This window comes from Aotus nancymaae, unplaced genomic scaffold (genome assembly GCF_030222135.1).
Source record: "Aotus nancymaae isolate 86718 unplaced genomic scaffold, 86718_ANA_hifiasm-v0.15.2.pri h1tg000007l, whole genome shotgun sequence".
Taxonomy (NCBI): Eukaryota; Metazoa; Chordata; class Mammalia; order Primates; family Aotidae; genus Aotus; species Aotus nancymaae.
This window is the reverse complement of record NW_026988418.1, coordinates 15,286,945-15,299,420: the sequence shown is the minus strand read 5'-3', so window position 1 is coordinate 15,299,420 and position 12,476 is coordinate 15,286,945. Positions and strand designations below refer to the sequence as shown.

At 44.2% G+C, this 12,476-nt stretch overlaps 1 protein-coding gene across 1 annotated transcript in view; it reads left to right on the top strand.

Annotated features, from left to right (window-relative positions):
• The window catches only part of RAB3B (RAB3B, member RAS oncogene family), an 81,634-nt gene extending 72,610 nt beyond the window's left edge, over nucleotides 1-9,024 (top strand). Inside the window, exon 5 of the mRNA XM_012434670.3 lies at nucleotides 6,869-9,024. Within this exon, the coding sequence (XP_012290093.1) occupies nucleotides 6,869-7,056 (188 nt within the window). The 3' untranslated portion in view covers nucleotides 7,057-9,024. The remainder of the gene's footprint in view (nucleotides 1-6,868) is intronic.
• Nucleotides 9,025-12,476: the final 3,452 nt, after the last annotated feature.

The window sequence follows — 12,476 nt, the reverse complement described above, 5'->3', positions numbered from 1 at the left end:
AGCTATAGTAATGCAGTATCTGTATTGCTGTACAGTACATAGTATATTATCATCAGTACAGTAAATTAGTGATTTTCTTGATGAAGAAGCTGAGTCCAGACCACTGTGTTTTCTTGCACATAATGAGCTGTGCCACACTTCTGTGTCTTTATTTATCCACTTGAAGATTATGTAACTTTTCTAAGTCATATAAGGAGTAGATGGCTGGACCCGTACTCAGACTCAGACTTTGGACTCAAAATCCTAATGTTCTCATATCATTCAATGGTGTTTTCACAAAAGCGTGTCATAGTTTTTCTTCAAATTTCCACCCTCAGCCACAATGTTGGTGAGATTTCTTTATTCTTTAGATTATGACTTACAACCTGAGTCAGGGCTTAGATAATGAGACTTTCTTTCTCACTCATTACATACCAGCTACAAGTCAGCTGCAACTCAGTTCCATGTATTTTCCTACTCTGGGGTCCATTTGGGATGGCTAAACCACACAAAAGCTCTTAAAGCTTCTTTGGGACTTGGATCACATCACTTCTGCCCACATCCACTGGCCAAAGCAAGTCACATAATCACACTTGATGTTGATAGAATGGGGAGATATATTCTTCCCACGAGGAGGCACTGCAAGCTAGTGGTTATGGGTAGGGCATAAAATCTCTTGCAGGGAGGGCAGTTCACAGTCACCGAACACACAATGGACTCTGGGGACACAGAGGTGAACAGATTCCCTTCCCTCAAGATGCACACTGACCAAGGAAACAAAATTGTAAACAGATAATTATGACCTTCTTTGAGTAGATGGCTATGCCAGTCCTCAGTCTGTTTGCTATTATTCTTCATCCTCTCCTGTTCTGTCTTTTTTTCTGCAACCCCCTCTGAGGGGTTGACCTTTGCAGGCTGTGTTTCCCATGCTCCTGTGATAGTAGCTTCTGGCTGGGACTAGCCAAGGGAAGATATTGGCAGGTGATTGGAGATGCAGAAAAGGGAGAAAGCCAGGTATTTTCCCCCTACCTCTGCTGGCCCCCTAGCAGGGGCTGCTCCTCTGCTCTGACTCTTGCTCTCATGGTTCCAGCTTCTTTTAGCTCTAATACTAGTATTTTTTGCTTTTGATAATCTCTGGGTTTTCTTGGTATTCTATTTAGCTTCTTCTTAGTTCTTCTGTCACCTATATAAGCATTTCCCTCTGGTTTAAAGAAGAATAGTTCCCATTTTTCTGGTTGGAATCTGACTGAAGCAATCACACAAAGTGCCATGAGAGTACAGGGGAGAGATATATTGTATGTTCTGAGTGGTGGAGTGTCCTGGGGAAGAAAAAGTAAAGCTTCCCTGGGATCAATAATTCCATAGGTGAGTAATGAAGATGATTAGGAGTAGGAGCTAGAGATTAATAACATGAGCAAAGGCACAAAATTAGGAAGTGCTGATGTTTCTGGAGTATACTGTGAGCCAGGAAGATGAAGCTGGGGAAGTAGAGACCAGTCCATGCCAGGTCTTGGGTGTTCAGCCAGTAAGGCTGGATATTGAATTGATCAGACCTCTTTCGATTCCAGTGACACAAATCCAAGTCAGAATAGCTTAAGTTATAGGGGCAGGTGAATAGCTGAAGCAAACCGGAAGAGAAAGTCATTGGAGATGAGATGGTTAAGAAATTGAGAGGCCAAGGTGCTGGATGGATTGTCCACATGTCACTCAAAGTTCCTGAGAATGAAAACAAGCTTGGGTAGAAAGGAAGACAGTGAGTCCCACTGAGCCCAAATCATCAGTGACCAAAGGATGTGAGTTGAAGGTTGGTAACTGACAGAGATGAGGCCGTATCAGAGCAGGATTGAGAAGGGATTTGTATGGTGGAGGAGAAATGTTCTGGAGCAATGTTGGGATGAGGAGAGGAGTTTAGCTGGTTGCAAGTTTCTGAGTAGAATTCTGAGGTCATATTCAGAAGCAGGCAGCGTGGATGCAATCTATGGGTCTGTGACAGCTGCCTTTGGACAGAATAGATAAACATGATAATCCCCTGGCTTCTCATTTTGGGGTATGGGGGAACAGCTCAGATTCAGTTAAGAATTGAGCCCCATTAAAGACAGCAGAAATGTCATTGTTCTGAAGCCAATTAGGAGGAAAAAAGGAAGGACTGGGGGCTAGTCTGGTTAATTGGTTGTCATCTTCCTGGCCTCACTAAATTCTCAGCTCCTAAGAATCCTTATTAATGAAGCTGAGGAAAAGGTTACCATCTGGACCTACTAATGAAGACTATTCCAGGAATCTGACAGTAATTGAGTGTGGTGCATTTGGGGTTATTCTGCTAAGCAGAAGAGGCCTTTGAGATGGCTAGACCCATGAATTGGTAACTTGAGTCAGAGTTCTCACACTCCGGGTACCTTTGAGATGACAGTAAAGACATCTCCTTGGCATGACACAAGAGCTCCCTCTGTTTGGCCTCCTACTGACTCATTTCCCACCACTTAAGGTTTTCTGCTCTAAGGATAACTGCTATGACTCTTTTGGCATAGCCCAAGGCTGGTTTTTGCCCCTTATCTGTGCTCACGCTGTCTCCCCTCCCTGTTGTGCTGTGCTAGACATACCTGTGCTCACACATACACTCACAGTGACATGTCTTTTTCTAGCTGATATCTGCTTAGGCATCTGCTTCTCCAAGAAACCTTCCCTGGTCTCCAGGCTTAGTTAGATGCTTTCTCTGTGCCCTGACAATCCCCTGACTTCTCTCCATTCCAACACTTATTACCCTAAATATTATCAAAGTGTCTATCTTCCACAATAGCCTAGGGGCTCCTCAAAGGTAGGGGCTGTGTCTGATTCACCTCACTGTCCCCAGTGCCCAGCACAGGGTCTGCTGTGCTTGTTGAGCTGAGCTTTCATGACCCACACTATCCGTATCCCCTCAACCACACCCTCCATGCTTATTCCCACCTCCTTAATTCAACTATTCATTCCACCAACATTCACTAAGCACCTACTCTTCCAGCTGGTGCAGGGGCTCAGAATGACACAGTCCCTGTTTGGGAAGCTCCCTGTCTACATGGACTTCTGTCATGCAGAAGGAAGCACAGAGGAGAATGAAGACACTATATGTAAGCTGAGTCCTGAAGAATGAGAAGTTAGGTGAAGAGTTTTACTTAATTCTTTTTAATTTAATTCAATTTAATATTTACATATTCATTTATTTATGGTCTTGAACACCTGGCCTTAAGCAATCTTCCTGCCTTGGCACCCCCAAAGGACTGGGATTCCAGGCCTGAGCCACTGGCATCTAGCCAATTTTGCTCAGTTCTGTTTCCTTTCTTTCTTTCTTTTTTGAGACAGAGTCTCACTCTGTCACCCAGGCTGGAGTGCAATGGCGCAGTCTTGGCTCACTGCAACCTCCACCTCCCAGGTTCAAGCAATTATCCTGCCTCAGCCTCAGCCTCCCGAATAGCTGGGATTACAGGTGTGCGCCACCACACCCAGCTAATTTTTGTATTTTTAGTAGAGACGAGGTTTCGCCATGTTGGCCAGGCTGGTCTCAAACTTCTGACCTCAAGTGATCCACCAGCCTTGGCCTCCCAAACTGCTGGAATTACAGGCGTGAGCCACCGTGCCTGGCCTGAGTTCAGACTTCAAAGGCTCACATCCTCACTAATTTCAAGAAGCTTCCTCCTCCTCTCCTTCCCTGCCAGCCTCTCCCTCTCCTGCATCTCTGCGTGGCCTCTAGTTTCCTCTACCTGGGTTAGAATGTTACAGCTTGTTCTGTCACTGTTCCAACTGAGAGTGAGACAAGGAGGCATAAGGGACAGACCCCTGGCCCATCTCTGAGTCTGTTTTCCTGTCTGCCAATTACGAGTGATAACCTTTGCCTTGCCCAACCCCACTCACATGGTTGTTTTTGTATTTGTGAACTGTTAATGTGAACTGCAGGTGCGAGAGACTGATGCCTTTATTGTGTTTTTTCCACAACTATATTTGATCTTCCTGTATCTCTAACACTCAACACAAGACATGGCACAAAGTCGGTGTTCAATAAAGACCTGGTGGGCCAGGTGTGGGGGCTCATGCCTGTAATCCCAGCACTTTGGGAGGCTGAGGTGGGTGGAAGGTTTGGAGTTCCAGACTAGCCTGGCCAACATGGTGAAACCCGTCTCCACTAAAAATACAAAAATTAGCCGGGCGTGGTGGCAGGTGCCTGTAATCTCAGCTACTCGGGAGGCTGAGGCAGGAGAATCGCTTGAACCTGGGAGGCAGAGGTTGCAGTGAGCTGAGATAATGCCACTGCACTCCAGACTGGGCGACAGAGGAAGACTCCGTCTCTCAAAATAAGTAAATAATAAAATAAAATAAAAATACCTGGCTTATTGATTGACTCTAAGTGATGAAGACAAAGGATTTACTCAAAGGCCCTGGGAGACAATAGAGGTACAAGGAAGCTGGGACTAAGGTGGGCCAGGAACATATAGGAAAGACAGTTGCCATGTATTCACATGCCAATCATGTCACATACTTTTGTGGATTTAATTTTTATTACCATCCTATGGGGTAGGTAATATTCACCTCATTCTACAGATGAGGAAACAGAGACTGAGAGCAATTACCCAAGAACACACAGCTAGTAGCTGCCCTCTGTACAATGCAGCATGTCCTCCCCTCAGTGCCACTTCCTCACAAGGGATTTGTGCTCCTGACATTGAACTGTGTCCTCATCTTCATCTGAACTGAAAACCTATTTACTTATTTACCTGTCTGTCTCTTTTCTAGATAAGCAATACACTCCCTGCACCTCCCCAAACACTGCCATTTGCAATAAGGCAGTCAAACAATGGGGAGTCCATTTTTGTGGTGTTCATTAAGGAAAAACGATATGCTTGAGGATCTCTGAAGCTGAGTTTCTATGGCCTGAGGATAATGAGCCAGCAACTGCCTCTTTCTTCATCACATGTCCACAATTAGCAGGCACTTCTGCTGCTTGTCTTTCTCAGGTCAGGAAATGGGCCACAGGAGAGAGGCTGTCAGCTGCAGGAGGGCTGGCAGGAACAGCATGTGCCTTCCAGCTGGGAAGGCTGGGAAAAGAGGGGCCTTGTTTATACCTGGGGGCTTCAGCCCTCATGTGGAAGGTGGAATAATAGGGAGAAAAAAGGAGGGGGAAAGAGATCCCTCCTGTCTTAGAGAAGATGATAAAAGAAGGAGAAAGAGATGGAGAGGAGGTGGGAGGAACAAGATGAAAGAACGGAAATAAACTGTCTTTATAACAGGCCACTTTTTTACAGCAATGTATTCATTATTTCACTCATCCCTCCCACCTGCTCTTGGTAAGAAGACACTGTTGTTTTTCTTATTTGACAACAAGGAGTCTGAGAATTAGAAAAGTTAAGTGAGCAGAGAGGTGAAGTGACTTGCCCAGACTCAGATACTGTTAGTTGGATTAAAGCAGAGGAGACCAAAAGACTTGTAAAGGAAGAAAAATGTGTAATCAGGAAAAAAAGCAAAGTGAAAGAGAAAAAGGGGAAGAAATGAGAGGCAGAGTTGTGTGTGGACTTTGGAGACAGCCAACCCAGATCTAAACCCAGTTTCCACTAATACAGCCACATGACTTTGTGTGAGTTATGCAGTCTCATATTCTCATTTAAAAAGTGGAGATAATGTTATTTACCCAACAGGAAGTTGTGAGGATTAAAGAAGATGATATCAGTAAAGTTCCTGGCATAGTGTCTGGCATATAGTATTTGCCCGGAAGGTATTAGAAATCCCAAGGAGAAAGTACAAGGAACACAGGGGAAAGGCTCTGAAAGAAGGGAAAGAAGAAGGCAGACAGACGAGAGAAGTGGGAGAGAGGGCTAGGGACTGATAAAGAGGGCCACTTTTGCTTCTAAGGGCTACCACCAAGCTGACCAAGATTACTCAGGCAGAAAGCAGCCATTTTGAATCAGGAGAGCCTTTGCTGTGTCTCTTTGGACAACCAAGTTCTGTTCGTCACAGAAAGTGTTGCTAAGGATTTCAGGATACAAAATAGACAAGAATGTTGCACACCTTAGATGTAGTTTTCCCTGGGCCTTTTGTTGGGTTTGTGGAGGCAGAGTGAGATCTATTGGATCATTTCAGTGGAATTCAGAGAGGAGGAACCCCACTGAGTGGAAATAAACCAGTGTGGCTATGGGTGGAAAGGGCAAAGAAGACTTATTCAGTGTGAATCTTGAGGTGCCTCCCAGAGCCCAGACCAGAATTGGCCAGCCTAGGGGGAATGAGAGGCAGGGGAAGGAGGAGGAAAATCCCTGTGAAAAAGTCCAAAACTAAGGCTTCTCATACTGGTGCCTTTCTTTATCTTGGGCAAGCTAGCTTACTTCTGTAAGCCGGTGTTTGCATTAGTGAAGTGGAGAGGATCTGACTGATACTCCTTCCTCAGGAGCAACATGAAGATCAAATAAAATAATTGATGTGATAAGTGGGTTGGAAACTAAGAAGTCCTGTGCACACACATTTATGCATTTGCTCTGTCAGCAAACACTGATGACCTCCTCTGTGTCAGGCACAGGGCTATACATTTTACATACATTGTCTTGCCTAATCCTTGAAATAACTCTATGAGGTAGGTAGAATTATCCTTTTTACAAACCAGGAAATTGATTTGTAAAGAGAATAAATGACTTGGCCCAGAATTAAACAGCTGGGCAGTGGTAGAGCTAGAATCAGTCTGACTGTAAGACCAGAATAGGAAACTGCTGCCCTGTACCGTCTCCTTGAGGCAGAATCCCCTGCCCATGGAATTGGGCCTCTTTGCTTCACTCCTGAGCACTGGACACATTAATCCAGAGTGCTTGGGCTGAGGGCACAGAAGGGTTCCAGCAGAAGGGATGGGAAAAGTCCTTATCTTTACCTCTTCTCTTTCCAGGGTTTGATTTCTTTGAAGCCAGTGCAAAGGAGAACATCAGTGTAAGGCAGGCCTTCGAGCGACTGGTGGATGCCATTTGCGACAAGATGTCTGATTCAATGGACACAGACCCCTCGATGCTGGGCTCCTCCAAGAACACGCGTCTCTCGGACACCCCGCCGCTGCTGCAGCAGAACTGCTCATGCTAGGCAAGGCCTACCTTCCTGACCTCCCCTCATTGTGGCCCCACACCCAGTCTGCTTCTCTCTGTTACATACTGTCCACTCTCAGCCCTGAGCAAGATGAATTGCTGCTATTCTTTGCCTGCCCCTGGGGTTCTCTGCAGATGGTCCCAGTAATAGATACTTAGCACTAGACTAACAGAACAGGTCACTACACAGGTGGAGATTAACTTTACAAAAGAAGATTCTGTTTTACGAAGAGGATTCACTACAGGGACTTAGAAAGCAGTCTCTTCTCTGCTTTTAAAATAAGAGTTCCTCCATTTATCAAGATCTGACACACACACACTCTTCAGGGGCAGGCCAGTTGCGTAAAGTGAGGCTTGCCTGCATAGCTAATCCTATTAAAGACAACTTCCCAAAGCACTGCATGCTTGTTTCATATTGGGCTCCCTGTGGGGCTTTCGCTCACTACAAGTAAAGCTTGGGCTCTCAAAGACCTGTGCCTGTTACCACAGATGCCCACAGGGCCTGGGCAGTTGCTGTGGTGACAGGCAGAGCTAATCTTCAGAGAGCTCAGACTCTCTAATGATGCTGATGGAGCAAAGGCTGAGTCAGAAACACACTTAAGAGAAAAATATTATCCCCTGCAAAATGTCAGAAGTTCCTGTTATATGAAAAAGCAGGCAAGTAAGCTTAAGAAAGAGAAAGAGAAAAAGAAAAAGAGAAACACAAACAAGATCAAGAAACAGATTGCTGCTTTTCCAGTGGTTTCTTAACTGTGGGAACTTAGTGAAATTGGTTATTGGTTCTTAGACTCCTAGAACCGGAGGATTTTAGAGTTGATGGGATTCCCAAATTTACCTAGTCTGACTAGTCAATACTAACTGTCCTTTTTCTGACAAGTGACTGTCAAGCCTAACAATCAAATCTCTTTCTTCTACAGCACACCTTCTAGGCAGGGACAGGAGCTCATTTTCCACACCATCTTGGTCAACTCTCATAGAATGTTTTCCTTGCTTCAAGCTCAAATCTGCCTCCTGGAAATTCTTCTTCTTCCCACCCTATTGGTACCAGCTCTGCTGTTAGAGACTTCGCAGTCTCTGCTCCCTCTGCCCTGTGACACCCTCAGACTACTTGAGAACAGGAATCATGACTCCTGGGATTCGCCTTTTCTCTAGGTCAAATACCTCTATAATTCCACCTGCTGTTCTCCATAGGGTCTTCTCTCCATCCTGCCCCTTTCCTCTAATCTATCTTTTAATTTCTCCTGAGCAGTCTAATTGAGAAGTACAATTCAAAGAAAAATAAATCTAAGTTATCATGACCCTGAAAAAATTGAGAAAATTGAACTCAGAGGTCCTGATCCCAACCCCATTCTCCTGGGAGTGAAACCTTAGCTTTTACCAGAGAGCATGGGAAACCACTTCTGGTGGAAGCCCCTTAATTAAACACCTGAGGAAAAAAAGAAAAGAATACTCAGAGACCAGAATGGATTGTCTCATTATTCTAGCTTGCTTGGCCACAGGGACATATTTGGTTTTGGCTGAAATAATGACATGGAACTGGCAATGATTCCAGAAAATCTTTCTTCTTAATCATGGCCTGAATCCTCAGCCATCTCAAAAGTCAGTGGCAGGGGGAGTCTCTCCCCAGTTTTCTCTTTGTTTCAAATGAGGCTTATTGGCTTAGAAAAGTACATTAACTAGCAACCAGTCCAATGACTAAAAAGGACCATCCAGGGAGGCTGTGGTTCACACCTGTAATCCCAGCACTTTGGAAAGCGAAGGCAGGAGGATCATTTGAGGCCAGGAGTTCGAGCCCAGTCTGGTCACTATGGTGACATTCCATCCCTACAAAAAAAAAAAAATTAGCCAGATGTGGTACACACTTGTAGTCCCAGCTACTTGGGTGGCTGAGGCAGGAGGATTGCTTGAGTCCAGGAGTTTGAGGTTGCAGTGAGCTGTAATCATGTCACTGCATTCCAGTCTGTCTTTCTCTATCTCTCTCTTTTTTAAAGAACCATCCAGAGTCAGCTCTACAAAAGATGTTGCTTTCTTTGATGCCATGCTGAGAACAGAGCTTTGGGCTTAGAGACCTGGACTCTGTCATTAAATCGACTGTGACTCTGGGCCAGTTACTCCCCATCTTTGAGTCTTGATTTCCTACTTATAAAATGAGGGAGCTTATTTGGATGATCTTTAAGGTCCCTTTTGGCACTAATAACTCGGTGACTCTTTTTTTTCACCTTCACCATTTCAGTTGATCCACCAAACAAACCTGAGAGATCAGGATTGGCATCCCAGTGTTATCTTGGCTAACACTGATGTCTTGTTTACTCTGTGCTAGAAATTGTTCCAAGCATTTTACATGCATCAACTCATTTATCTTCCCAGCATCTCGTGAGGGAGGCACTAAATTGAGCCTCATTTAAAGACGAGGAAACAAAGGTACAAAGTGGTTCTAGCCTGACCTCTAAGGTCACATCATAAGTAAATGGTAAAGCTGGAGTTCAAATCCCAGCAGTGGGCTCCAAGGTCTGTGTTCTTAACCACATTCTGGGATGCATCTTTTATAGACAAACTACGATCCAGAGAGGTTACGAGACTTGGATCACATACCGAGATTGTTAAAGCCACATTAGGATTCAATTCCAGGGCCATCAGATTCCAAGTCCACTGGAGAAAAGACTTAAATCTCTAATCTGTTAACAAATTGCTCAACTACTCAGACTAATCTGAGGTGACGGATGTCTAATGCTCAGGAAAGGCAAGTTAGTCTCTGAGGCAACCAGATCCCATGGGCCTAGGTAGAAAAGCCCAGTGCTGGCTCTCCCTGTATCTGCCTCTGCCAGGCAACACTTAACAGGCTCCCAAGCAGCGGGAGGTTCCATGCTCCACTTCGAACAGCCTCCATGCTCCAGCAATGGGGCATTTGTGAAGAGTGACTTGATTAACTTTTCTGACCATGAGTAGAATATAGTTGCTTCACAGGGCAGTGGTTCTGGGTGTGAGACACTGTGTCATGGATAAATACTATTTTTTTCTGATCATTAATACTCATCTAGTACTAAGATTTCAGACCAAGGTCCTCATGACCCCTGGATATTTTATTATCTATATCCAATAAACTTTTCTCTCCTACTGAATATCCAGGCAAATATCAAATATTTTTCTTTAAAACTGTCAAATTCTGTAAAATTCAGGAGTCGGTTCAAGGGAACAAGCATCTTCACAGTAGATGGAATCAAGAGTTAAATGTTATAGTGGCAAGCTCTTCTACTGGGCAACAGACAACCAGACCTGCTTGTGAGATGGCAGCTCCCCAGCCCTGTCTACGACCTCATTTCTGTCAAGTGAAAGGCAGCAGCTCAGCTGATTGCAGCATAGTGTTCATCAATCACGGTAATAGCGCAATTAGCCACCAAGGTTCAGGCTGCATAATATGTGTTAGTGGCAACTTGTCTTGGATTTAATCTTCCTAAACAATCCAAATAAAGATTGTAAAACTCTTGACTTCTGGCCGGGCATGGTGGCTCACGTGTATAATCCAAGCACTTTGGGAGGCTAAGGCTGGTGAATCACCTGAGGTAAGGAGTTCAAGACCAGCCTGGCCAACATGGCGAAACCCCATCTCTACTAAAAATACAAAAATTAGCCAGGCATGGTGGTGGGCACCTGTAATCCCAACTACTAGGAGGCTGATGCAGGAGAGTCACTTGAACCTGGGAGGCGGAGGTCGCAGTGAGCCAAGATTGTACCATTGCACTCCAGCCTGTAACAGAGCAAGACTCTGTCTCAAAAAGAAAAAAAAAGAAAGAAAAAAAAAACCTCTTGACTTCTAAAGAGGCAAAAGTAGACCAAAAGTACAATACAGTATTGTGGTTGTTTACAGAATCTGTTTGAAGTGCATGTGTATCTGTAAATATAAAGTGATTCGTGACTTATTGTGCCCTCAGTCTGTAACATTATTAACTTCCAGGAGCAGCAGTGGGGTAGAGTGTACTGAATGGTCATAGACTCATTGATTAGCAGATCTGGAAAGGAGCTTAGAGAAGATCTGTTTCAGGCTCCTATTTTATAGAAGGGAAGGTTGACATCCAGGGAGTTGAAGGAAATCTCCTAATTACTATGAGAGTACCTCAGTGATGGAGCCAGGACTAGGTCCTGGACCACCTCTAAGAAGACACTTAGCTATTTGAGTATCAATTAGGGCCTAGCATTATTAAGCACTAGATAAGTACAGATGAAAAGAAATGATCCCTGCCTTCAAGGTCCTTATGATCTAATGGAGGTGCTGTCTCTAAAATATTATTATCCCAATTTGGCAGTCAAGGAAACAGCCCTGGAAAAGTTAACATGCTCAGGTCACCCCACTAGTATCATTTGAACCATCCTCTGACTCATGCTCTTTCAAATTTTTTTCTTCAGATTGTCTTAGAAGAAGGGTAGATGGGGTATACCCTCTGGTAGTACCAGACTCCCAAGGATTCTTAGAGTTGAATAACCTCAGTTAAATAAATAACCACAATTGCTTGGTGACTGAAGCCTTATAATATCCACAGAATGATAATACCATCCTCCAGACCTAACTCCCCAACTCATATCACGTGCTCCTGCCTGCCACTAAGCTCCTTACTTGGATATTGAGTTTCCTGGAGTGTCCTGAGGAATGTTTGTTTGACTTTGTTTGCCAACAGTTTGGGGGAAGGGGAAGGAACTACAATAATCAGTGTCCTGGGATCTCATTGATTTCAGATTCCCTGTCCCAAGCCTACACTCAATTTCCTGCCACAGCTGGGGAATCCAGTAGCATCCTGTGGCTGGAAGTACATGCAAAAGACTAGTCCATGAGATATAAATACGGTTAAATGATGATTTTTAAAGGCCCTGATCCCTTATATGAAGTAGGCAAAATTCAAATTTATTTATTCATTTATTTTCTCAACAAATGAGTATCTAGTATGTGCCAGGATACAGTAGTGGCAAATTAGACACAGTTTTTGCTTTCATGAACTGTATAGCTTCATGATGTAGTTTAAACATTGTCAAATCATCACCCAAATATAACTGCAAAGTACTCTAACGGGAAGGCACAGGATGCTGTGAGAACACTCAACTGGGAAACCTGAATCACCTTTGAGGAACTGTTTCAGGGTCTCTCGGAAGATTCTACTGCTCCCAAATACCTCTGCTACCCACTGGCCATTGCTCTACAGTCCTCAATTAAGCTTTCATCTTCTAGTGCAAACCTTTGATGCTGATCAAATACAAATCACCAAGAGTGAGGATAGGAGAAAAAATATCTGTACCTGTGAAACATTTTTAGACTGCCTGGCTAGGAGTTCACTGTTGTTCTCTGAAGAACATAACCAGTGGTGGCCACTCCAAAGCATATAGGCTTAAAACAACAAACATGTATCATTTCTTATGATTCTGTGGGTTGGC